General features: G+C 41.2%; 1 protein-coding gene across 5 annotated transcripts in view; it reads left to right on the plus strand.

Moving 5' to 3' along the window:
* Positions 1 to 241: 241 nt before the first annotated feature.
* Positions 242 to 26,690, plus strand: part of ULK2 (unc-51 like autophagy activating kinase 2) — a 64,801-nt gene continuing 38,352 nt past the window's right edge. For 4 of the 5 annotated variants that reach the window (XR_011071809.1, XM_068529873.1, XM_068529872.1 and 1 more), the window contains exons 1-12: positions 242 to 384; positions 1,263 to 1,355; positions 2,510 to 2,551; positions 10,917 to 10,949; positions 11,239 to 11,275; positions 15,984 to 16,157; positions 17,018 to 17,091; positions 18,871 to 18,972; positions 20,274 to 20,332; positions 21,528 to 21,610; positions 23,149 to 23,196; positions 23,539 to 23,627. Coding sequence is in view for 4 of the 5 variants with exons in the window: in XM_068529873.1 (XP_068385974.1) it covers positions 295 to 384; positions 1,263 to 1,355; positions 2,510 to 2,551; positions 10,917 to 10,949; positions 11,239 to 11,275; positions 15,984 to 16,157; positions 17,018 to 17,091; positions 18,871 to 18,972; positions 20,274 to 20,332; positions 21,528 to 21,610; positions 23,149 to 23,196; positions 23,539 to 23,627 (924 nt within the window). In the remaining variant the exon portion in view is untranslated. The remainder of the gene's footprint in view (positions 385 to 1,262; positions 1,356 to 2,509; positions 2,552 to 10,916; positions 10,950 to 11,238; positions 11,276 to 15,983; positions 16,158 to 17,017; positions 17,092 to 18,870; positions 18,973 to 20,273; positions 20,333 to 21,527; positions 21,611 to 23,148; positions 23,197 to 23,538; positions 23,628 to 26,690) is intronic. The other variant, XM_068529874.1, reaches the window with a different exon arrangement.

Here is a 26,690-nt window from a genome sequence, read left to right on the forward strand (position 1 = left end):
AGGCGGCGGCGCCCCTGCCCGGCAGCGCCGAGCCCGCTTCGCCAGGGAGCCCGCTTCGCCAGGGAGCCCGCGGCCGGCATGAGGAACGGCCGGGGCCGGGCCAGGCCTCGCTGACCCCGGCCCCACGCGGCGCCTCCCCGTTTCCGCCCGGCCTCTCGGCATGAGCGCCCGCTCGGGCCCGGGGCCTCGGCTGCCCCAGCTCGGCGGCCGGCGGGCGCGCTCGGGGCCGGCGGGCCCGCGGTGCTGATCGCCGCCCGCCCGCCCGCCCGCCCGCGCCGACCCCGGGGCGCGGCCATGGAGGTGGTGGGCGACTTCGAGTACAGCAAGCGGGACCTCGTGGGACACGGGGCCTTCGCCGTGGTCTTCCGGGGGCGGCACCGCCAGGTGAGCCCCGCCGGCCGGGCCGGGCGGGCGGCGGCGCCTGAGGCGCGGCCGCGGCGGGTGCGAGGGGGCTGCGGCGGGGCCGGGCCGGCAGCGCACGGACCTCCCCGGTGGCCGGTAATTGCAGACCCAGCGGAAAACCGGCCGGCGGCCCGCGAGCCCGGGGCTTCCCCGACTCGGTGTCGCCTTTCCCCGCGCGGGGCCCCGACGGCCCCACCGGCCTCAGTCCCCGGGGCTGGGCGGGGCGCGGGGAGACCCGAATCGACCCGAAAGCGGGCTTAGCTTTTTTTTTTTTTTTTTTTAAAGCTTTTGCTGTTTCGCAAACAGGCTCCCAGCAGGTTTTAGGATCTAAAGAATTTGGAAAGGCACTTCGGGCGTGGAAATAATCCTAGAAGGCTTGGGCCAAGGGGCAGGTCCAAAGGGATGGCCTGGTTGCTTAGCCGATAGAGTAATAAATACTACTGACTTTATCATGAGAGTAACTTAAAACTCAAGGGAAAAAAAATAGCGAAAACACGTTTAATCCTACCTAGCTGTCAAATCCTGTTTTCAGTTAACTACACCACCTCCCAGGTTATCCTCCATAACTTTTAAATAGTTGTAAATAAACTGTGTCCTTTTTTCACTTAATGCTTGTTACTACGTGGTCTTCATATTTATTTATTTTTACTGGCTATCTTGTAGGACATTAGCTTGCTACACCTTTAATTTATAAAATCATTTTCCTGTTAGAGATTCGGGTTCTTTTCTATTTTTCTTCTCAGTGCTGTTACATGAATTTGCTAAAAGCATCTTTATGCTTATAGATTTTTTTTTTTTTTTTGCTGTTGAATTGTTTCTGTGGAATAATTTCCAGGAGTAACAGTGTTTTTCCTTTCCAGAAAACTGATTGGGAGGTAGCTATTAAAAGTATTAATAAAAAGAACTTGTCAAAATCACAAATACTGCTTGGGAAGGAAATTAAAATCCTAAAGGTATGTTTCTTTATGTGGTATTTCATACTAGATTAAAACGTAAATGGATACACGATGACATCCTTTGCAATTTTGGTAGTTGGCCCCAAGTTTGAGAATGTTCACCGTTGCTCTCGTTTTTTGCACGCTCAGTTTTTTGAAGCATTGAGTACTGGGAAGCTATTTTTAAGAATAGATGTTTGTGGCTCTTGGCCAGTGCTTAGAGGGATTACATGAAAACTGCTTTTAGCTTCTCATCATTTCTTTCCCTTAGTTATTGCCTTATTGTTTGAGAAGAGGCAGGTCCCTCTTACACATTATTTATCTCTTCTGCCGATTCCTTTCATGTTACAGTTAATTTTTTTTTTTTTTTTGGAGAAATGGGGGCAGTTGGAATCTTTCTTCCTTATAAATTGAACAAAGTTACTTTCCTTGGAAGTGGTCTTTTTATTTATTTATTTATTTATTTAAAGTGGTCTTTTTAGATCACTCACAAGTAGTTATCCAAGTGGGATGCTTTGAGGGAAAAAAAGAGTCCGTGGTCAAATAAGTGTGGAAAATGCTGTTTACTAAATACTTCTTGGAGAGTGACAAAGCACTTGACTCATTAAAGAAAGTCGAAAAAAATGATACAATGAAGAGACCAATTTAGGTGTGTTTAACCCAGTGTTTCCCAAAGTAATATAAACATGGAACCTTCATCTAACATTCATCAGAACTACTATTCTCTGGACAGCTCTTTGGTAAGAATTATAGCTTGTTGAATTATACTTCGTTTTCTTTTAGGCAAATCGTGCTTTTTAAAAGCACTTTGGAATTTTATGCCTTTCTTGTTAGAAATTGTATATTAAATCTGAAAGGCTAGCAGAAAGTATGTGGTCATACTAACTCTGACCTTTATTTTGTAAATGAGAGTACTCACCTTGTTAAGAGTCTAAAAAATTAAGACAGTAAAAAAAATATTTAGGCCCCAAGTAAAGTTCGATCAGGCACATTTGTTTTTATTCTTCAGTAGACTGAATTGTTCTAATCTAGTAACAGAAGTATGGTATACTAGAAGTAGTATAAATGGATGTATATGTGTGTGTATACTTAAATTAATTTTATTCGTGTATTGAAATATTATAATTATTAGAATAAATACAAATATTTTGAATTCTCGATTTTCTTAACAGGAACTTCAGCATGAAAACATTGTAGCGCTCTATGATGTTCAGGTACCTTATTTTGGATTTTTAAAGAAATATTTGTATGTTAATAAAGAACTTAAATTTTTTTTCTGTTTCATACAAATGTAAGTGAATCTTAACAGAAATAGAAAATTGCCTTATTCTTGTTGAAAAGATGTATAGCTTGAGCTGTGTGTTTATTAAGAATTTGTTTACAGTAGCATAGGGCAGAAGGATAAAATAAATAATGGGCTGCATGAGCAAACTTTCTGACAAATGATAATATACTATAGGAGTCGTGTTGTCTTAGGTCAAGTCCAGATCTAGCATCTCTGTGATAAATGTAGAAAGGACTATATTGAGCTATTGAAAAAATCAGGTAGAGCTTTTTACTTACTGCAAAAGCAACATTTGCTAATAGTGGAGATATTAGATAATATGTGGAATAAAAACAAGGAAACTCTGCATATTCATCTAGGTTTGTCTGGGATTATCGCCATGGCATACAGTAGAGTTGCATTATATGTGGAGGTGGGAAGGCTGGGTTCTGAAGTTACTTTCTTTTTTTTCCTTTTAATAAATGTATTTATTTTATTTATTTTTATTTGTGGCTGTGTCGTGTCTCCGTTGCTGTGCTCGTGTTTTCTCTAGTTGTGGCGAGCAGGGGCTACTCTTCATCGTGGTGCGCTGACTTCTCATTGCGGTGGCTTCTCTTGTTGTGGAGCACGGGCTCTAGGTGTGTGGGCTTCAGTAGTTGTGGCATGTGGGCTCAGTAGTTGTGGCTCGCGGGCTCAGTTGCTCCGCGGCATGTGGGATCTTCCCGGACCAGGGCTCAAACCCTTGTCCCCTGCACTGGCAGGCGGATTCCTAACCACTGCGCCACCAGGGAAGTCCTCAGAAGTTACCTTCTAAGGCAACATTTCTATAAAATCAAAATTACCCTTGGCAATCCTTGTAAAAAGGCCAACTTCGGAGAAAATTCCTGTTTTTTGGGTGGAGCACCAGAGCAAATAGTTGGCTTGTATTTAGGGGCCATATTGTGCTTTATAAATCCCTGCATACTGGAATCACACGTGGCCAGTGGTGTTCACCCGGTGGGAGCCCCAGGGGTCTGATACTGAGGAGCAGCAGATTGAGCTTTTCCCTCCCCTGTGATTCCGGAAGCACACCAGGGTACGCGTGATGGGTGTTATCTTGTTCTTTTGTTTTGCTTAGTCTGGGCAGTGGAATTCCAGAAAGTAAATGAACGTGTTATGTGATGCTGCCGTGTATGTTTCTAGCTGAAACCTAGTCTGTATACACTCGCGTTACTCAAATTCATTCGTCGCGTGAGGTTTGAGGGGCTACGGTGGCCAGGCGTTTGTAAGTGCAGGGAACAAAGGAGCAAAGCTGTGAGTAGAACGACGTCCTTGCTCTTAGTGTGCTTAGTTTAGTGGACTGCTCTCTCTCTATGTCCTTTAAAAAATATATATAGTCGTTTTTCATGTAGTCATATCATACCACAGAGTATTTATTTAACTAAACCCACGTTACAAGATGTTAAGGTTTTTCCCATTGTAAAAACAAATGCTACTAGGAGAACACATAGCTTCTGAAGATACCCAGTTATTTCTTGTAAGTTGAATTTCTAGAACTGGAATTACTAGGACAAATAGCATGAACAGTTTTAAAGTGTTTGATGGCAGTGTGTGATTGTTCTCCAAAAATATTGCAGTTTAAACTCCACGCACAGAATATGTGCGTGCTGTGGGTATATCTTATTACCTATTTAAATGGGTGTAATTTATTCCTTCATTTGAGAAATTTCAAAGCAGCCTAGAAAGAAAGGGGAAAAAAGTTTAAAGTAAGAGTGATCTGATGTCACAATCCCTATTGAAATGCCCGTTCTCCTCAGAGCTGTTTGTGCAGTTGTCTTCGTCTCCGTAGATAGAGGGCACCAAGTGGTGCAAGTCAGCGCCTCGTACAAAAATTGTTGAATAATATTAACTCTTAATTTCCCATCTTTTGAGAAGTGCAGAAAACCCTGTCAATTTCAGAGTAGGTCTTGCTTTCAGGGTAGAGAGTGTAGTTGGATTTTTTTCTATCAGAATGAGAAATATTTAAAGTACTGGTTTTGGCTGCAGAATGAGATAGCATTAGGGAGAACATGTACTCAGAAACCAGAATTATGGAACAATTGGGAATGTCCAGGTGACTGCATGAAAATGTTTACTGTTTTGTGCATTGTGTACTCCTGGAACTAATTTGTAAAAATAAACTTAAGAACTATTAGTCAAATGAATCTAGTCTTGAGTATTTGGCTGTCCAGTAAACAGAGTTTGGATTTGCTTCCTGGATTCCGACTGTTCATCAAGGGGTACAGGGTGTTTGCACCATTCTCACTGGCCATTGCTTGTGGAGGTCCACCTCAAGTTTGTGTGCACTTTGATGAATTGAGAACTTTTGACATTGTTTGTAGTGATCAGGTTTCAGCTTGGATGACACTTAAAAAGAAACACATTTTCCCTAATTACAAAAGTAATATATGCCCACAGTTAAAATATTCCAACATTGTCAACACAAATAAATTGGAAAAGACATGGCACTTCCCAGAGATAACCACTGTTTGTTATATTTATTTTAGAGTTTTCTAAATAGATATATGAATCTATAATCAAGTGGGAGGAGGCCGGGCTCCAGTGGGGGCGGGGAGAACAGGTCAGCTTCCCATGCAGATGCGGCCTCTGTGAGGAGCCGACAGGAGGGACGAGGGACGGGTGTGAGGACCTGGAAGAAGGGATGTGGTGGGAGTGCAGGCGGGAGGGAGGAGTAGCGCTGAGTGATGCAGGAGAGGGTGGAGGGGCCACATGGGGTGGATCTCTAGTCTGAGGACAGTGCAGAGCCATTTGGAGGGTGCTATCATGTCTGTTTTTCAGAAGATACATATCTTTGAGCATTCTGGGCATGAGATAAATATTGTCAGTTGGGAGTACTTCCCTGCATGAATGTCAGTGACCTGGATAAACATCCACCTCTTGGTAATTTTTAGTATAGTGAGAAAAGATGCATTTCATAGACGGTGCTGGCAAACTGAGACATCTGAGACAAAATAAAGTTGGATGTCTATTTTCATCATTTTCCAAAATAACTTTTAGATGAATTAAAGGCTTAAATATGTAATCTAAGAGCTAGAAAGGTATTTTAAATCAGGATAAACTCAGAAGCCATAAAAGTGATAGGGACATACAAAATTTTTTAAAAATTATTTCATAGCAAATAATATTGTGAACAAATTGACAGCCATAAAAAGGAACAAACTTGATACATGCCATAACATATGAATCTCAAACATTATGTTGAGAAAAAGAAGCCAGCTGTATACAGCTACTGTGTGATTCTGTTTTTGTGAGTTTCAAGAGGAGATGGGACTCAGCTAGGGTGATAGAAATCGGGGAGAGCAGATCAGAGGTTGCTACTTGGTATCAGGGATGGACAGAAAAGGGGCATGTGGGAACTTTCTGGTCTGATGGAAATGTTCTGTATTTTGACTGGAAGGGTAGTTACATGGGTGTATACATGTGTCACAAGTCTTTGTACACTTAAATCTATACCACAATAAAATGCAAAAACATGTAGTTGACGAATGGTAGTTTGAGAAAATATGTACAACCCAAAAGGTGACGGGCTGACACCTAAAATGCATAAAGCTTCTCACAAATTAAGGAAAAGACAACCCAAAGAGGAAGTGAGCAAAGGATACAAATTGTTGGTTCTCATAAGAGAAATAAAAATGGCTAAGAAATGGATGATATTCATGAACAAGTAGGGAAATGTAAATTAAGGTAACAGATGTCACTTCTCAGCCTTCCGGTGGGCAAAGTTAAAAAGTGCAGTAATTCTTACTGGTGGGAGTGGGGGGAGGTGTAAGCTATTCTCCTGTGTCACTGGCACAGATGTGAACCGCTAGAATGTTTTGGGGATGCTCTCTGGCGACACCTTGCCCCCGTGCCCTGAAGAAGAGTCCCGACACTGCAGTCAGAGCCCTGCCCCCCGTAGTGCAGGTAGGGCGTGTCCCTCCTCTGTGCGGACCCCATTCCTGTGAGTGAAAGCCCAACCCCTGTGCCCCTGGCTCTGGCTCCCCTGCTCTGTGCTTCGCTGCTGGTGTTCCGTCCGCTCCGGCTTCCTTGTGGTTCCTGGAGCGCCGTGTCCCCTACAGGGAGACTGTATGCACAGGACGGTCTCCGTGTCTGCAGCCTGCACAGGCACACCCCAGCCTCCTTTAGGTCCTGCGTCAAGCGCTGTGCTTTCAGGGACGCTTTCTTTAGCCACCTAAATAAAACTGCAGTCCCTGCCCGGCAGGGTCTCCCCTCCTCCCAAGCACCTGTCACCTCTAACGCGCTCTGCATACGTATTTCTTCCATTGTCTTGCTCCTGACCCTCCCTGCTTAGAATTGAAGACTGGGGAGAACAGGGCGTTTAACTCTGTGGGCTTTCTGCTGTATCCTCAGGACCTGGAATAGTGTCTTGTATATAATAGGTAGTTAAAAAATCTTTCAGTGAGGAGAAATATCTGTCATCGTTAGAAATACACACCCTTTTACTAAGCAACCCAGATTCCTGGGCATCTCTCCCAGAGCCATAAAAGCTTGAGAATTAGGATATATGTCCAAGAACCAATATAGCTTTGCTTATAATGGCCCAAACTGGAAACAAGTGATGTTCCTTAGCAAGGGAATAGCTTAATAAATGGTGATATAGTCACACTATGACATATGACACACTTACGAAAAAGAGTTGTCTATATGTAGTTGACCTGGAGGGATTTCTTTGGTGTATTATTGAGTGAGGAAAGCAAGGTTCAGACATCTGTATGTGATATCCTATTTTTTCAAAGTAAAGTATGTGTATGTTTAACTTATGATTGTATGAGTAGGAGAAAGATATGGAAGGATACATACCAAATGTAAACATTGGCTACTTGGAGAGGTGAAGATAATTAAACAAAAAGGTGGAAATGAATTATATTAAAATTTTAAAAACCTAGCATGTACGTGCTTCCTTTGGGTGTGAGTATGTGTACAAGTATTATAGATGCATGAAAACAAGACCACTAAGATATTAATAGCGCTTCTTTCAGATGGTGAGATTAAGGTGATTTTTTAACTTTCTTCCTTCAGATTTTATGTATCTTAAGTTTTTGCAATAAGCACATACTTTTTTTTATAATCAAGAAAAAAAGCAATTTTCTTCTTTTGGGGAAAGGGGAAAACCTACTTTTGCTTTCTTTCTTTCTGTAATCCTTGGGCAATCTTCTGATTATGAATTAGCATTCCAGGTATTCTTATGTCAGTTAGGGAGTATATATAGAGAGAGTATCAGACCTAATCATTATGGTTAGAGAAAGACATATTCTCCATTATAAATTAATACGCATACGAGTTTCTTAAAGTATGTAAAACACTGGCTACTCTGTGGAGAGTGGGCACGGGTGGATATGGGGCCACCATGCTGCATGTGTTTGGGTGGGTGAAGGCACCAGTGGAAACGAGGAGGCCTGGACAGATTGATGGAATGTCTAGGAGGCCGGGTTGATAGGACTTGGGTACTGTAGGAGGTGAAGAAGAGGGAATCAGAGTTGGCAGCTCTTTGTCGTTTGTGTTGAATTGGTTTTCCCAGCTCTCTGGTCTGCTCCCTGCCCCTTCCTTGGGTTCCATTAATTTGCTAGAGTGGCTCACAAAACTCAGAGAAAACTTACCAGATTACTGGTTTATTATAAAAGGATGTAACACAGGAACAGCCAGATGGAAGAGATGCTTAGGGCAAGGTATCCACCCTGAGTGGGCCACTCTCACCAGATTTCATCATGTTCGCCATCCTGGAAGCTCTTGGAAGCCTGTCCTTTTGGGTTTTTACGGAGGCTTCATTATAGAAGGGGAATTTCTGGATCATAGGCTATGCATAGGCCTAGCTTATACTGCCAGCGTATTGGCTTACACTCCCACCACATTTTGACAGTTCGTCACGCCACATCCTTGCCGGCACTGGGCAGTGTTAGCCATTCAGGTGATGAGATGTCTTATTATGATTGTGATTAGCGTTTTCCTGATGATTCCTGATTTGAGTACCTTTTGTAAATCTATTAGTCATTTAAATATCTTTTTGAAATTCCTATAGAAGCTTGTTTTTCTATTGGGTTGTCTTTTTGTTATTAATTTGCTAGAGTTCTTTATATATTGTGGATATGAGTCGTTTGACAGATATGGGTGTTGTGAATGACTTACCCACTCTGACTTGCCTTTTTGCTATCCTAATCATTTGTTTTGGTGAGTAGAAGTTCTTAATTTTAATGTAGTCCAGTGTATTGTTTCTTCCTTTTGTATTTAGTGCTTTTGTGTCATATTTAAGAAAACTTTGCCTACCCTAGGGTCATGAGGATGTTCTTTGTTTTTCCCCAGAGTCTTCATTGTTTTATCTGGCACATTTAGCTCTATAATCTACCTGGAAATGATTTTGTATGTAGCGTGAGGTAGGGGTCACAATTAATTTACTTTTACAAAGGGGAGCCAGTTGATCTGTTGCTGAACCGACATCCTTCCCTTCTGTACTGTCATCTCTGCATTGCGAGCTCACATGTGGGGGCCTGTTTCTAGACTCTTTTCTGTCCCCTTAGCCTTTACCTCACTGTCTTTTTCAGTATAGTTTTATGATATCTAGTATCATACTTGATATCTAGTAGTACAAATCCTCCAACTTTTATTTTTCTTTTTCTACATGATATTTAGTTACTCTTGGCCTTTTGCATTTCCACATACATTTTGGAATCAACTTGTCAATTTCCACACATGCACAAAATCTCCTTCGATTTTGATTGGGACCATACTGAAACTTAAGGAGAATTTCTTTGTGGAAAGGTTTTAAATTATAATTCAGTTTCTTTAACAGATACATACCTTTTCAAATTTTCTACTTCTTGTCAGTTTTAGTAAGTTGTGTTTTTCCTCAAATTGTTTTTCAGTGTATTCATTTCATGCAAATTTTGGCATACTGGCATTGAGTTGTTCATAATGATATCCTTTTTTTCCCCTTCTTTTTAGAGAATAGGTTTTTTTTTTTTAATCAAGTTAATAAGAACTTTGAGTAGGGAAATGATGCAATGAAATTCATTATGTTTAGTTTTGTTGGTGGAAGTTCTGGGGAGTAGTTGAGGAAGTGGATGTCTTAATATTAGAAGGGAGGATAAATATATATTCAGCTTTGGAAAACCCTTGGTGTGGTCTGGCTCACAGGTATGTTGGCCTCACTTCTCAGCCCTTCTGACCCTACAAGCATTTCTTAGTTCTTCCCTGGGCTCCAGTACCGTTTCAGTTTTGATTTGTCTATAGATGGCTTGATTGGTTTTGCTACAAAATGAACGTTTTTTCTGCTTCCGTCGCTGACTCTTCCTGGCGCTTGCAGCTCCTCCTGCTTCAGGTTACTCGGGTGCTTCACGTAAAGGACGGGCCTTTAGCAAGGGGTGTGTGGGAGAGAATGATTGAATCTATGGAGATTTTCATTGCTTCAAAGGGGGGCAAAAGAAGGTCTGCCCGAGAAGTCAAAGATATTAAAGTATTTCTGTCTTATTTATTATTTATTGAATGAGTGAGTGAATGCTTGGGGAGACTAAGTGGTTATGTGTACCCCCAAAATTGTGAAAACCAAGACGGGAATGTGTCTTTGTCATATTGAGGGAACAGAAGTTCTTTGTGTCTCCTTAGCCTCCCCTTAGGAGTTCCTCGCTCTCTTTCCCCTGCAGTAGCTAGGTGCTCTTACGTGATTAAACAACACTGGTTTGAGGTAAGATTTTTGTATTTTATACTTGAGAAGAAGAAAATTTTGTTGAAAGTTATGTTTAATGATTTCTCATGTGATAAAATGTCTTCCCTTTGCCAGCAATTCCCAAGTAATGTGATTGCCTTCAAATATACAGAAAAACCAGAAAAACAAAGAACTAAGCATCCTGGATCATGTATTCCAGAACTCAGATTGTGCATTTAGTGTTGCTAGGGAGGATTTATCAAGTCATTGCTCCAAATCGTAAACTTTTCAAAGTGGAAGTGCTTCCTTGAGGACCAGAGAATCCTTCCTTTTTTCCACAAGCGGTAAATTTACCATAACCATAACCAAAAGATGAATCTTTCTTCCAGAAGATGAATGTTTCTTTAGTTCTTTCCGTGAATAGAATTGAACTTTTTCATGACTACATTAGCGTCATTGAAGCTGAGGTGCTATGTCATTGTTTTGGGGATTTTAAATTTCACTTACAAATGGATTTTGTGATTTCATTTTACTTGTTTAAAATGGACACATGTACTATTTTTATTAACTGTCATTATTTTTAAAATTTGTGCTTAATTTTTTCTCTAATCTAAACCATATTTAATATGTTTTCTTTCAGGAATTACCCAACTCTGTCTTTCTGGTGATGGAGGTAGGTAGTATACAGGTTTCTGTTTAATTTATTTCACATTTCTTTTGATTAATATGTACTTTAAAATTGATGGTAGGTTATTCGAAAATTTGGATTAATAAAGATTCAGTGATTTAGATTCTATTTTATAAGGAATATAAAATTTTAAAATGTTGATTCTATAATTCTTATAATTTGTGTGAGACTAGATTTATATTATATACCAATGTATTTTTAATTAAAGTTAACTGATAATGAATTAAGCTTGAATCAGTGTCTTATTTTAATTACTTTTTCTTTTATATATCAGTATTGCAATGGTGGAGACCTGGCAGATTATTTGCAAGGTAACTTTTTTACTTTGTCAGTGTTCAGTGTAGTAATGTAGTCTGTTTAGTCTTCATTTACTTCTGAAATATGCTACCCCTGTTTTCTGTACTTGTATAGAAACATTCAGTAAATATTTGTGTATGTGTAATTGTGGTCACTTTGCTGACTGACTGTCGTTTGTTGTGGTTTTGCTCCTAAATTTGCTTGTGTGTATAAGTACTTGTTTATGTGTGCCTCTCTCGGACAGTTTGAGAGGTAGGGCGTCTCCCAAGAGAGAAAAACCAACAGAATTTCTCTTCAAAAGACGCTAGTGGGCTGCTGTCAGTGAACCTTTAGTCCATTTCATTTACTTCACAGAAACAAAACAAAACAAACCATAATGGAAGAATGTATCCAAGAATGTATTTATTAATGTGAACGTTGCTCGTAAATTTTTAAAAATGTTATAAGGGATTAAGTGTAACCTTGAAATTATTATGTGGCCCAGAGGTAAGATAGTTTGTGGCCCAGAGGTAAGATTTTAGTACTAGATGTTGCTAGTATCTAAAGTGTATTCATGTAGGACAGTAAGTGCTCAAATCAAATTGTGTGCCTCAAAAGTGCTTTTTAAAACGACGTTAGATGAGGCCAGCACCTACTTGCTTGCCCCTTAAAGATACACGGGGGTAGGCAAAAAGACAGGGAGAGGTTCGTCACTCAGCCTAGAAACAGGCCATGGCAGTTGATGGTAAAAACGCTAAGACATCAGTAAATACACCCACAAAGGGTATGGACAGTTTACAGAAGAGAAACAACATATTTTAAATGTTCAAGTAAACGACGAGTGCAATTAAAAATGAGATTTTAAAAATCTTTAAAATATAAAATATTGCTGAGATTTGGAAAGCCATGTAGAAATAATGTAAGGAACACAAGGGTTACTCCTTCTAAATACAGCTGAAGCTCCTGTAGGCCCTTCTGTGATCCTATTCCGGTCCCTCCCGCTTGGAGACAGCCATTATCCTGAACTCAGGAGTTTAGTCCATGTGTGTTTTTGTTTTTGTATTTCCCTGAGGTTCTTTTTAAAGAAATTCTCAGTTTGATAAAAAGATTTTTCAAAATATCATTTCCTAGTGGATACAGTGCAGAGACAGGCCCTTTCTTCACTGCGGGGGGAGAGGAGTTGGAGCTAGAAGACACCTTGCCTTACCTTCTGGTCCGCCTCTGAATCTTGAACTCCTTGACTGCTTAGTGATCCTGATGAAAGCACCTTTCCCTGGGGTCAGGTTGAGGGGCACCTTAGCTGTTTAGAGCCCTCACTGGAGTATCAGTTTCCTTCTTTCACAGAGGTCCTGTTGGCTGACACAGGCGCTCATGCTGCTGTAGCAGATTTGTTAGCTTCCACAGCACTTTTGTCTGTGATGTTGAACTCTGCATTGGATATTCCAGAGCAATAGTGTTAGAACAGGAGACCCAAGAGTAAAGAGCTTACCTGAATGCTGCAGTCAGGCAGGCAGGCTGGTTTGCAGTAGTTCTGTTGTTCATATAACTTAATCACTATGCGATTTTGGTCATTATTTAACCTCTCCCTGGTCTCCAGCTGCCAATTGAAGAGACATGTAAACTAAATTTAGTCCTTAAGGAATTGTCTAGAGCTGTACTCTTCAATATGGTACCATGGACCACATGGGACTGTTGAGCTCTTGAAATGTGGCTAGTCTGAATTGAGAGATGTGCTGTGATGTAAAACACACGTTGGATTTTGAACACTTCATAGGAAAAAAGAATGATTATATCTTGTTTTTTATATTGATTATAGGTTGAAATGATAATATTTTGGAAGTATTAGATTAAATATATGTTATTCCACCAGTTTCTTTTCATGTTTGAAAATGTGGCTACTAGAAAATTTGAAGGTACGTATGTGACTCACATTATATTTCTGTTGGAGAGCACTGGTCTGGAAGATCTGGCAGTCAAAGGTCGGGCTGGTCTAATGCCACCAAATCACAAGACAGCTATTTAGTCCTTTTATTTGCTTTGATAAATAAAGACCTTTTTCTATCAAAAGATAGAAAACAAATTCTATCAATTGCAAGTTTTAAATAAGACAAATTGTAGCGTAGTTGGTAAGTTGTGCTTTAATTCTAGCAGGTATCTTCAGTGTGGCGGCCACAGCTGAGCCCGCCCTGCTAGGGCGAACTGCTCGAGAGCTCATTCATCTGAGAGCTTTCATGTTAGCTGTGCCTCTAAAATGTTAAGCTTTTAACGTGAGAATTTCGATTTATGGGATTGTGTTGAGAGTAGGCATCCTGTGTTCATAGAAATATGTGAATTTTTACTGTAGTTTGTGCCCAGAAGCAGCCTAAACTAGATCATTAATTTTTCCCCACAGGAACAGTGTTAGAATTTGGACTCTGAATCAAATAAACCCTAAGTCTATTCAGTAGTATGTCATGGGGCAATGATACAAGTTCTAAGCAGCCGTAGTCATTTAAAGTAGCAAAATTTTTCTAAGCCCTAGAATGAAAATGTAAATGAATGAAATGGAAGAAACTGTACCATCCATTTTATTTCTTATTTTATTTATTTATTTACTTATAATACATTTTATTTATTTATTTATTTATTTATTTATTTATTTATTTTTGGCTGTGTTGGGTCTTCGTTGCCGCGCATGGGCTTTCTCTAGTTGCGGCGAGCGGGGGCTACTCTTTGTTGTGGTGCGCGGGCTTCTCATTGCGGTGGCTTCTCTTTTTGGGAGCACGGGCTCTAGGCGCGTGGGCTTTGGTAGTTATGGCTCACGGGCTCTACCGGGCAGGCTCAGTAGTTGCGGCGCACAGGCTTAGTTGCTCCGCGGCATGTGAGATCTTCCCAGATCAGGGCTTGAACCTGTGTCCCCTGCATTGGCAGACGGATTCTTAACCACTGCGCCACCAGGGAAGCCCTACCGTCCATTTTAATTGTTTCAGTGTAATTTAAGTAAGACATTACAAAAATAAAGCTCTAGTTGATTTGATACTCCCACTAATGTACAGTCATTTATGTGTTGCCACCTGCAAGAAAGTAGATCTGGAAGAATATACTCCAGAGGTAAACAGTGTTCATTCATCTCCAGGATGGGACTAGGGAAGATTTCACTTTTTATATGTTTTAGTGTATTTGGATTTTTATTTTTTAATAGCATCAGGAAAAGAACTCCAAAGAATTTTAAAAAAGGGATAGGTTAAGAACTGCCCTCACAGAAAAAAAGTATTTGATAATTTTTTTAAAAAATAAATTTATTTATTTATTTTTGGCCGTGTTGAGTCTTTGTTGCTGCACGCAGGCTTTCTCTAGTTGCAGCGAGCAGGGGCTACTCTTTGTTGCGGTGCACGGGCTTCTCATTGCTGTGGCTTCTCTTGTTGGGAGCACGGGCTCTAGGTGTGCTGGCTCAGTAGTTGTGGCTCACGGGCTCTAGAGCACAGGCTCAGTAGTTGTGGCGCACGGGCTTAGTTGCTCCATGGCATGTGGGATCTTTCCGGACCAGGGCTCGAACCCGTGTCCCCTGCATTGGCAGGCGGATTCTTAACCACTGCGCCACCAGGGAAGCCCAATTTGATAATTTTTAAACCGTGGGGATTTAGTTTATTTGAAGATGTTAAGGACATAAGCTGTCACGTAATGTGTCATTAAAATGATTTTTAAAGTAATATTTCACTTGTTCTGAGTGTTAATGTTATTTCTTTCTTAATCTTAAGTGCATATGGAAAGGTTATAAAGAACATATTCTAGAGTTGTATGGGCAGAAGTATGTTCACAAAGGCTTTAAAATGGGGCCATGGATATTAAATCCCTAATGTAGATTCAAGGAATGACTTTCAGACCCACTGTCATGAAGTATATATTTGTGTACTGCCCACATTTGAGTACTTATGTGCCAGGCCTTTTTCTAAAGTCTCTATTATTAAATATGCTGTCTTGCTTGATTGTTACAACAGCCCCGTGTGGTTAGTCTATTTTCAGCTTTTTATAGATGAGGATGGACACAGAGGGGTCGTCTTCCAGGGTCACGCAGTAAGTGGAGGAGCTGGGATTTGAGCAAAGGCAGCCTGACTCCAAACCAAGCTCTGTTCCGTTACATGCTCCAGTGGGCGCGTAGAAACACTGCCGCTTGCTGAACAACGACTGCCCTCAGATCATTCCCACCCCCTCTTCATAGTACTGAAGACGTGGCTCCTTACGGGGGTCTTTAGTTAGGAGAGATGCTGCGGTGAGGCGGTGTGTTGGCAGCAGGGAGATGAGAGGAGGCAGGTGTAGGGCCGCAGACCCCGGCAGGCCCACGTGGAGGTGATGCCCAAGTCTCGCCAGCCAGGCAGTTCACCTGTTTTTAGTTCGTGCTCACGTAATGGTTGGAATTAAATATGGACATTTATCCCAGGTATTTGATATGAAGGGGACTTATTTTTGGCTTGTGGAGGAGACTCCCATTTGTTGAGCACCTCTTGGTGTGCTCGTTCTTCCCAGTAAAAATGGGAAAGGAAAGCCAAAAAGGGACACCAGTGAAAATGGAAGATGCAAGTGTAAATCAGCTCTCTTTACAACAGATTGATTAAAAATTTTGAGATATCCGCTCTCTCTTCACAGACTTAAATTGTTAAAGTAAAAACAATGAGAAAATGCGAATCCCAGTTCCGTACTCCCTCAGTGTTCTCCTCAGAATACGCAGATGATACTTGAATGTTGATGGAGCGCCTTTTCTCCCAGCTAAAGGCACTCTCAGTGAAGACACCATCAGAGTCTTTCTGCATCAGATTGCAGCCGCCATGCGGGTCCTGCACAGCAAGGGGATCATCCACAGGGATCTCAAGCCCCAGAACATCCTGCTGTCCTATGCCAATCGTAGGAAGTCCACTGTCAGTGGTATTCGCATCAAAATAGGTACCTGGCTATGTATTGTCTCATGCAAAGAACATTTTTGGGACTTGGTATTTTTAGATAATTTTAGTTCAGCTTTGTTAGAATGATAGATTTTGTTGAGACACTTTAAAAATTTTTATTGAGTTCAGTGAGGTACATTTGGATATGGGAACCCTTTACGTTATTGGCAGCAGGTGCTAGACGGGGCCAAAGACCCCATGCTAGGAACTCTGAGTGTGACTCCCAGCGGGAAATCCTGCTTCTCCTTATCACAGGGAAGCTAATGTATCATGGTTGCTGGCAGCAGATTAATAGCCCTGATTCTTTACAGCTTGTTGGATTTTAGCGTAAGGGATCTGAGAGATCATTTAGTTCAGGCTTCTTACTTGGAAGGTTTTTTAGCACTCTCAAGATTATTTGAAGCAGTTTATAATGCTAGATTTTTTTTTAAAGCTTTTCTCTTCATTGGTGGAAAAATAATTATTTAGCAGTATTTTAAGAAATCTCTGATATTTTATGGGTTACATCTGGTATCTGGAGGAGGACAAAAACAGCTCCAATTCTATACCTGGTATTGATATTGGATGAGAGCTGTATTAATGAATCATGTATTATAATTAGCATTTTCTCTTGCAAAGTGTGGCACTCCCTTATTGGTTACAAAACCGGCAGAGCAGTGACTTGTGCAGTTGGTGATGACTACTGTTTCTTAACTTGTTGAAAGTGAGGTAGCTCTTTTTTCTTTGGTGGACAATCTTATTCAATAGGCTTTAATTTCTCACAGTTCTTTTGTACCCTCTTGTATCTTTAAAGAATCATATGATCTGTGTTAACTGAGCAAAGGTATCATTTGATTTTCTCCTTTTTATTTTGTGAAATAGCGGATTTTGGTTTTGCTCGTTACCTACATAGTAACATGATGGCTGCAACGCTGTGTGGGTCTCCAATGTACATGGTGAGTGTTTGCACCCTTGTGTGTTTACAGCACAGCAGCATAAGCATTGGAATTTGAGTATAATGCTTGTTTCCAAGTAAGATGTGATTTTATATGTAGTCTGAGTTTTTATTATATTACAAATGTTAATTCTATTACTGATAATGATATAATGCAGACGTCTTTTGCTCTAGTATAGCAGACTATGAAAGTCTGTTATCTTTGCCCATTGGCATTTAGTTTTTAACATGATTAGTTAGTTATTATGGTAGAAATCTCCTGTTAGATTAAATTGAAAACAAAAGTTGATGAAATATGGTCATGCTACACATAATGTATAATTTTAGGAATACTTAAAAAAAAAAACCTTTTGGGGTACCTCTTCAGCTGTAGGATGTAGTCATCTTTTGCGTGTTGTCTCTTTAGACAGGATCCCTATATTGTAGAAGTGTTTTCCATCAGTGTCACACTTAACAGCTGAAAAAAAATCTTAGTTTTCCGCTTTATCCTCTCCTGTGGTTACTGTCAGGTCTAATAGGGTGAAGCTGTGAAACTTCTGAACTAATGTGAGGTGTTAAGCCTGGAAATACCTTAATTCTGGAACTTCAGAATCCTGTGAAGTAAATAAATGTACCTATTTCAGTTTTAATTTAAAATGGGTTTATGTTCAATTAGGGTTTCTTCTAATGTAAAATCACTTTGAGCTAAGGGAACTAGTAATCAAAGTTCAAAAAAATTTTTTTGTATTAGACTTACTTTTTCTTGATCATAATCTTACTGCTTATATAGTAAATGTTATAATTTAATATAATTAAATACTATTTTGCACTTCTTGAGTGTGAAACTAGTTCAGCCTTGAACTAATAGCCTTGAGGATAGACAGAGTGCTTGGGCTGATTATTAAAGGGAGGTGGCTCAAGAAGAAATTTACTAGGGACAATAGGTAAAAATGTTATGCCTGGAAAATAAAATTTCACTACCTTTTAAGTGTATTTGACATTCCTATGTAATGCTATGCTTGCCTTGATTGATGGTATTTTTAAAAAGCAACATCTAATGAGAGGATGGGAAAATAGCTGTGACAAAGCAGCAGAGAAAAAAAATTTTTATTTTTTTGGCTGCTCTGAGCGGCATGTGAGATCTTAGTTCCCCGACCAGGGGTCGAACTCACACCCCCTGCACTGGAAGTGCGGAGTGTTAACCACTGGACTGCCAGGGAAGTCCCAAGATAGTTTTCATTATTGTATTTTGCATAACAGATTTTACATTATTTTAAAAGTTTTCAAATGACAGGAATAATATAGCAAACACTTGTGTACCTACCATCCGTATTTAACAAAGTTAACATTTTGTCATGTTTGCCTTGATCTTTTTTTAGAAAGAAATAAAGTATTTCAGAAACAGTTCATGTGCCCTCCGTAGCCCTCCTTTTCCCATTTCCCACTCTCCTACTCTCCTACCCCAGAAGTAACCTCTATCCTGTAATTGGGGTATATTTTTCTTTATTATTATTTTAATACTCTTTCTGTATTTTATGTGTCCATAATATTGTATAGAAATGTTTGTTTCTGCAACTTGCTTCTTTTAATGCACGGTTGTTTCTGAGATTTACCAGTAAGCCTCAGTGTAAGAATGTGGTTCTATATTCGTTGCAGTATCATTTGATTAGGGCAATATCACAATGTGTTGTTTTTATTTTTGTAGTTTTGTTAGGAGTGTGACCTTTTCCAGCTAATTAATCCATACATATTAATTATGTAAATGACCTAATGCATGTCTCTTGAATTGTTTTATCCCCAGGCTCCTGAGGTTATTATGTCTCAACATTATGATGCCAAGGCCGACCTGTGGAGCATAGGGACAGTGATATATCAGTGCCTCGTTGGAAAACCACCTTTCCAGGTACCTTGACTTTTTTTGGATGTGCTCAGTTTGAGGATCCTCTCATTTTGCAGTTGCCTTTGACTTATAAAATGGGGAATACAGTTGACCCTTGAACGATGTAGGGGTTAGGGGTGCTGACCCCTCGCAGTGGAAAATGTGCTGTAACTTTACAGTCGGCCCCTTGTACTTGCTGTTCTGCATCCGTGGGTTCAACCAACTGCAGATCGTGTAGTACTGTAGTATGTATCGAAAAAAAGTCCCGGCACAGTTCAAACCCATGGTGTTCAAGGGTCACCTGTACTTTGAGAGTAGTATTTCTGGTTCCTCTGTGACTTATTTTGATTTTGTTAACAGGCGAAACTGCTGTAGCGAGCCAGAACATCTTTCGCTTTTTCCGTTTTTATCTGCCTTCCCTTGTAGTTGGACTGGGCCTGGGGCCGGTTAGGTTCTCCAGGCTCATGAAAGCTGGTGCGGCTTAGCGTAACGACCTGGTGGGAAATAGGTGTGAACAGTGAGGTCAGCGCCTCCTGCTTAGCCTGGCTTTGGAGTCCTGGAATCCACGTGAGGGCTGGGGCAGGTCTGGGAAGATCACTGGAGACTGTCCCCAGCTCTCTATTCCTGTCACTGCTGGGTGAGAGGTAGTTATTTAGGCTTTATGGAAGTTACTTTGAGTAGGTCTTCCTCTCCCTTAACATCCTGTCAAAAAGAGGCCTCCTAGGATATAATCACAGTGATTCCTCTTGAGTTCATACTGCCCAGTTACAAAGAGGAGTTTTGAATCTGAAAACTGGAACAGAGTGAAGTTGTTTGCCCAACATGGTTTTTAAAAGTCGGTGACACAGCCAGGTTGAACACTGCATTCCCCAACCTAGTTTGGCCGTAGAGACGGCGTCACTGATTCAGCAGCACTTACTATGAGGGTGCTGCTCGTTACTGTGGCAGAAGAGCAGCAGTCATCTGAGCTCTCTGCCTTGAATCCCTCGAGGGTAAACTACACCCTGATCTTACACAGTAAAAACACACCTGTTGGGTAGGCCATGTAACCTCCAGAGTAGTAATTCTTTTCTAAGTTTCAGGCCTTTCTGAGAATCTGACCTCAGAAAAGGTACATTATTATGCCCAGATGTGCAGAATTCACGTACAATTTCAGAAGTGTTTTAAGTTCCTCGTGCCCATCTGTGGCTCTTTCAGCATTTCATGGCTTTCCAGTTCAGAGTCTCTGTTCTATAGCAGAATGTGAGCTTCGATTATATGATTTGGAATTTTTGCCCTTAGTTGTTGAGGAAATTAAACGGTTTTCTTCCTTTTTTTTTAAACAGGCTAATAGTCCTCAAGACCTAAGGATGCTTTATGAGAAAAACAGAAACTTAATGCCTAGGTATGTGTTTTGATTACACTGGGTTTTACCATTTGTCAGTACAGTGTTACTTATTTGAATTCTGTGTGTTTTATGTTTTTCCATTATTGAATCTTTTTTCAATTAACAGTAAGGAGAGCTTTCATTTTAACAGGAAATTAGAAAATTACTAGTGTATCTTAGGTGCCTGTATGCTGTACCATTTTCTTTCTTTTTAAAAATGTTAAGTTTATTTAAAAGAAAAAGCTACAGAAGTTGTATGGGTTCTTTGAGGGGAGGGAGATGCAAACAGAATAGATGGGCATAAAGTAGAAAATAGCTAGCTCTAAAATAGCTAGAGAGTCCCCTAGTTAGATGTAACGTATTTTGTTTAATCAGATCCCCGTTTTCATTTTTTTGGATACTACAAACAGGCTTTAGTGACGAGAGATTGTGTGTGTGTGTGCGTGCGTGCATGTGTACACACATTTGTGCATTTCTTTAGGATGGACTCCTAGAAGTGGAATTGTTGGGCTTAGAGACACTCTGTCCAGCTCGGCTGGCCCTGTTTGCACTGCTGAACAAGCAGTGTGCTCCTTTCCTGCGTTCTACCAGCAGGGGTTGTTACCAGTCTCCATGCCTCCCAAGCAGGGCCAATTAGCTCTTCATTTAACTTGGATTATTCTCTTTACTAGTGAGGTTGGCTCGCTATTTGTTTAACATCCTTTTGTAGTTTTTATTCTGTGAATTACCTATTCCTATTACTCACTTTTTTTTTATTGCCTTGTCCTTTTTTATTGGATTTCAGGAAGCTGTGTTATTTCTCACTTGTATTTATTTAAGCTCTGCCCTTTTGCAGACAGAATTGGAGGTGGCTGTTTGTCTAACAGAGAACTCTGTAGCAACTGTTAGTGCTAGGTCGACATTGTGTTAAAACTCAGGATGGTCTGTGCTTGTGAAGTGCTTTGTTCTCGCAGATATTCCAACAACAGCAATAAGAAGCACAATGCAAGAATCTTCCCAAATTGATGCTGCTTTTCAAAGGCAGTTGCTTAGTATTTGTTTGTTTGTTTGTTTTTTCCTTTAAGGAGTGAGGGTCTACCATGGTCCTCTTGGTATAAAATGTAGTATTTGTGGAACTGCATATACATTTTCATTTACTGTAATGAAGGCGAAAGTCGTGTAGTTAATATATAAACTCACCACTTAGGTGGTTTTTTTTTTCCTTTCTCCCCAGCATTCCCAGAGAAACATCACCTTATTTGGCTAATCTCCTTTTGGGTTTGCTTCAGAGAAACCAAAAAGATAGAATGGACTTTGGTAAGTAATATTTTCAAATTTTGTATGTATGCTAGTTTCTAATTTTATTTTTGTGTATTCCAAAATGTTTTTTTTTTAATTTATTTTTTATTGAAGTATGGTTGATTTACAATGTTGTGTTAGTTTCTGGTGTACAGCAAAGTGATTCAGTTACACGTATGTATACATTCTTTTCATATTCTTTTCCATTATGGTTTATCACAGGATGTTGAATATAGCTCCCAGTTGAATATGTGCTATACAGTAGGACCTTGTTGTTCATCCATCCTCTATATACTAGCTTGCATCTGCTAATCCAAAACTCCCACTCCATCCCTATGCCCCTACCCTCCTTGGCAACCACATGTAAAGATTTTTTTTAAAGATACTATAGATGTTTCAGAAGAAAGTGATAATCAGTTTTACTTTTCTTTCTATCTCTTTGTCTTTTTTCTTTCACATATTTTGTAAATGTATGGAAGGTATGTAAATAGTTAAGGTAATCGATAATTTAGAAACTATTATCCTATTTGTCGTTCCACTATTGGCCGACATTTCTCATGGTTACAGAGCAATCTCAGTTTAATTTCTCCGTCTGAAAGATAAAAATATTTACCAAACTACATGACTAAAGTTTAATTCCAATTTTTACCAAACTTTAAGAAAAGATATAGTTAGACTATTTCATCTTTCCCCCGTACAGAAACTGTTAGAGCTACTGTCTACTGAGAACATTTACTGGGACAGTGAACTGAGTGCTTCTGAGTGTGAGGTAGTTTAGACTAAACCTGACTTAAGCTCATTCCTGATTTTGTATTACCTGGTGAACCTCTGTGCTGGGCTGTGCCATTCTCCTTGTCTGCTCTGTGCTATTTAGTAACATACAATTTGGAGACTTAATGATAAATGAGATGGTCTTCTTGAAGTTTTAAAGAAATAACGAAATAAATTATACAAACAGGAAAAGAGTAAATTAATGAACTGCCCTGTACTTACCTACCTATTTATCTTTATCTAATTAGCAGGCTTACTGTGTAGGTTTTATCCTTGGTGAATAGCTGAAGAAACTAAAAATCAAATTAATAGCTTTTTTAAAAATGTGAAACCAGCTGTAGGAATATTTCTTCTGGGATAGAGGAGTAGAGTTTATTATACAAATCAGCTGTCTAAGATTTCCCGCTAGGACAGTTAAGAGCCATAGTTCACAGAGTGATTCGCGAGGGCCTGGTCACAGTTCTCCGTGCCCTTGTCTGTTTGAAGACGGCACACACTAGAGGACGCGTCTACTTCAGTCGCCTCAGGGATGCTGTGCTGCTAATGAGAATTCACACCATTATTTTAAATTTTTCATTCATTAAGAATTACTTATAATTTGATGGGTTTTATGGATGGTTTATAAAATAATGTGCTTTTACATTTAAAAGAAATGGAGTCTATGTAAAGAAGTTAATAATAATTATGTATGATCTCAAGGATATTATGTTGACTACATTGACGAGGTTAACCTATCTGCAAAAATCAACATCAGTTTAATGGTTGCATTCTCATTTTCATTATAGACGCATTTTTTAGCCATCCTTTTCTTGAGCAAGTTCCAGTAAAAAAATGTGAGTACCCACTTTTTACATTTCTACTTAAAGAGTGAATGCAAGCTTAAGGAAAAATCAGTATTTGGTATTACAAAATTAATTTTTTATGTGCTTCTCAAGATTTCATTGAGCTTTTCTTAAATATCTGTAGTTGTGTTTATTTAATTACAATTCTGTTTTTCCTTCCAAGTCCAAATTGAAAGAGTTTAGTAATTACTGCATTTTTGGTTTCACCCATGGGAGCTGTAATAAGTAGGTGAATGTAAATTTTTGGCCAACACAAAGCTGTAGTAGTTGTGACAGGTTTGCTAGTGGACAGCTCGTGTAATCGCACTCTCTTTGTTGGTGTTTCTCCCCCAGCCTGCCCGGTTCCGGTGCCCGTGTACACCGGCTCCGCCTCTGAAGGTCCCTGTAGCAGCTCTCCATCCTGTCGCTTCGCCTCTCCACCTGTAAGTCCTGGTTGTATTAAAGGTAACGTTAGAGCCTGTGGTATTGCATCTGCTCACAGAGCCTGCAGATACGTGTGGGTATTCTCTTCATGTGTGGAGTTTCCTAGCGCAGCTGAGGCCTGGGCAAAGAGTGCTGTTGTTGAGGCCCTCGGTCTGGACTCTGCCTTATCTGGCTGTGCACACTTCAGCAAGACGTGTCCCCTCTGACTGGTGGGCACAGTACTCTCAGCCTTTCGTGACCAGTGAGGTGGGGAAGGATGTCACTGTGACACGTAGATAGGTAATTCGCATTTGTTTCATGAATGTCATAAACATCGGTCTGGACAGTTATCGTACATAGAACTTCCAGTGGTGGACGAGCGCCCTCTGAGCGGACTTCACTGCCTTAGACCCCGTAGTCATGGTGACGGGCCCTGTGAGCCGGCTCCACTGCAGCCTCTTCCCTCCCCAGGGCTGCCCGAGCCGTGTACCCCGTGGCCATCTTCCCTGCAGTCTCAGTGCTTCTTCCTGATCCTGAGAACTTACGGCCACTTCTGGTCATTCCTTCCTTCTGCTCTGCTCTCCCAGGTCTTGCCTTTCCGACTTCTGTGCTTTTCTAGACTTTCCCCCGCGTCTCTCTTGCTGCCTGAGAGGGCTGTGACCTTGAGACTTTTCACAAGCCAAGGCCTAGGGGCCGTTGTGTCAGCCACTGCAGGTATTTTCTAGACTGGCCTGGCAGACGTGCATTTCTTGAATTCTGCTGGCAGAAGGGTCGGGGAATCGCAGAGGGAGCTGGTTGGGCGATGAGCAGCTTGAGGCTTAAGAGTCGGGGGCGTGGGAGCTTCCACATCCCTGACTTGCCACATTGCCTATGACAGGTGACTCAACCTCTCTGAGCCCATTTCTCATAATTAAAGTGAGTATAATTTACCCACCTCATGGATAAATGAGCAAAAGCACCTACTCCAGTGCCCGGCACACAGTGATACTCAGGAATTGGCAAGTGCTGTTAGTCTTATTTTCCAGGGAAACCCAGTACCCCACAGAGAAAGCAGATGCTGCAGCAGCCTGTTGCAAACGGATGAGTCCTAGAGCTGGCAAAAAACCTTTCTGCACAGCCCTGCAGACTCAAACCAAAAAGAAAAAGCAGATGGACTAATAAGACTTACATTACATTCCCATGAATTTAAAAAAACTAAGAGGGGAAAAAAGTGTTGTCTATTTCCAGCTTCAGTCTGGAATATAGGAAAACACTGGATTTGGAGCGACTGGGGAGAAATGCAGAGGAACTGCAGGGAAAGACCGAAGGCTCTGTTTGGAGCCGGGCAGGACCAGCCTCAGCGCTGGCCCTGCTGCTTGCTCACTGTATCCTACGGGGCAGGTCAGTTCCCAGGCTGAGCTGAGCTTCCTTGTCTGTAACGTAGGTTACAGAGGCCTGGTTAACCTCTGGTTGAAGGGGAGTGGGTGGTAGTATATAGTGAGTACTTGATAACTGTAGCTACCATGATGGAGCACGTATGTGATACAAGGTGACACGTGGTGTGAAAAGCAGAGATGGTGCTGGAGAAGGACAGCAGGGGAGAACCTGAGTGTGGGGAAGCCTGGGGGATGGTAGGACCCCAAGGGAGGAGAAAGAGAGGGGCCGCCAGGAGGGACGCAGCTGGGAAGTGCTTTGACTGGACAGAGTGTGCTGGGCTTTTGTTGGATGGGGATGCTTTGAAAGGGAGTGCAAGACAGCAGCGCGTCTTGGGCCGCTGGGAAGGGCGGAACACGTGCTCGCAGGAGGAGGGGCGAGGGGCGGGGGAGGGGAGACATACTTAGATGCGCAGAACTTCGGTGGAAAAACCTTTTTTAGAAGCCTTTTTGAGAAGCTAATGCTTGAAGTGAAAATAAGGAATTCTGGAAATAAGAGGAGAGCAGGAATAATATAATATAATGTAATGTAATTTCCAGTTAGTGAGATTAGAAAATGGGATGGTTTGATAGGCCTTGCTTTCAACATAGTCTGCAAAAGTGAGAGGACTTCTTCTATAGGCACTGCCTTCCTTCCTAGGGCTGCAGCGGACTCTCGTACTGAGGGTGGACGCATGCAGGCAGGCCCACGTAACATTCTCTTTTTTACATTCTCACACAAATGTCCAGCTGCTACTTCCTTCCAGAGAAATCTTTGAAAGGTGAAAAAGAAAAACTCTGTAACAAAAAACTCAAATCACTCTTTTAGTTATGATACTGGCTATAGGCTAAATGCTATTTAGATAATATCTCTTGAATATCTGTTGCTTTAATCACATTTATTAAATGCCTACTTTATGTGAAGTTTTGGTTGATACCAGTGGAAGATATGACCAGATCCCTTCATTGAGGAGCTTTTAGTTTAATTGTGTGGAGAAGAGTCAGGTAAAGCATCGCTATAGAAGCATATGTATACACGCCTTTACTGCCTGTGGGAGTGTGGATGAGGGGCATGAAATCAGACTAAGAAGCCAGCAAAGATGCTCAGGAGAGGCACTGAGCTGAGTTTTTTGTTTTTGTTTTTGTTTTTTTATTTATTTATTTTTGGCTGCGTTGGGTCTTCGTTGCTGCGTGCGGGCTTTCTCTAGTTGCGGCGAGCGGGGGCTACTCTTCGTTGCGGTGCACAGGCTTCTCATTGCGGTGGCTTCTCTTGTTGTGGAGCACGGGCTCTAGGCGGGCGGGCTTCAGTAGTTGTGGCACACGGGCTCAGTAGTTGTGGCTCACGGCCTCTAGAGTGCGGGCTCAGTAGTTGTGGCACACGGGCTTAGTTGCTCCGCGGCATGTGGGATCTTCCCGGACCAGGGCTTGAACCCGTGTCCCTTGCACTGGCAGGCGGATTCTCAACCACTGCGCCACCAGGGAAGCCCTTGAGCTGAGTTTTGAAGGAAGAGTAAGCACGGTGAATTTGTAGAAGAGTGGTGTTGTAAGCAGAGGAACCCCTGTGGAATGGTGACCCGCTGAAGGAATCTGTAGCCGTCCTTGGCCACAGCGTTTATTAGAATTAAGTGAAATGTAAGTTCAGCTCCGTAGTCTCCCTGGCCACATTTCAAGTGCTCATAGCCACATGTAGCT

Source organism: Eschrichtius robustus, chromosome 20, assembly GCF_028021215.1.
Source record: "Eschrichtius robustus isolate mEscRob2 chromosome 20, mEscRob2.pri, whole genome shotgun sequence".
NCBI classification, from domain to species: Eukaryota; Metazoa; Chordata; class Mammalia; order Artiodactyla; family Eschrichtiidae; genus Eschrichtius; species Eschrichtius robustus.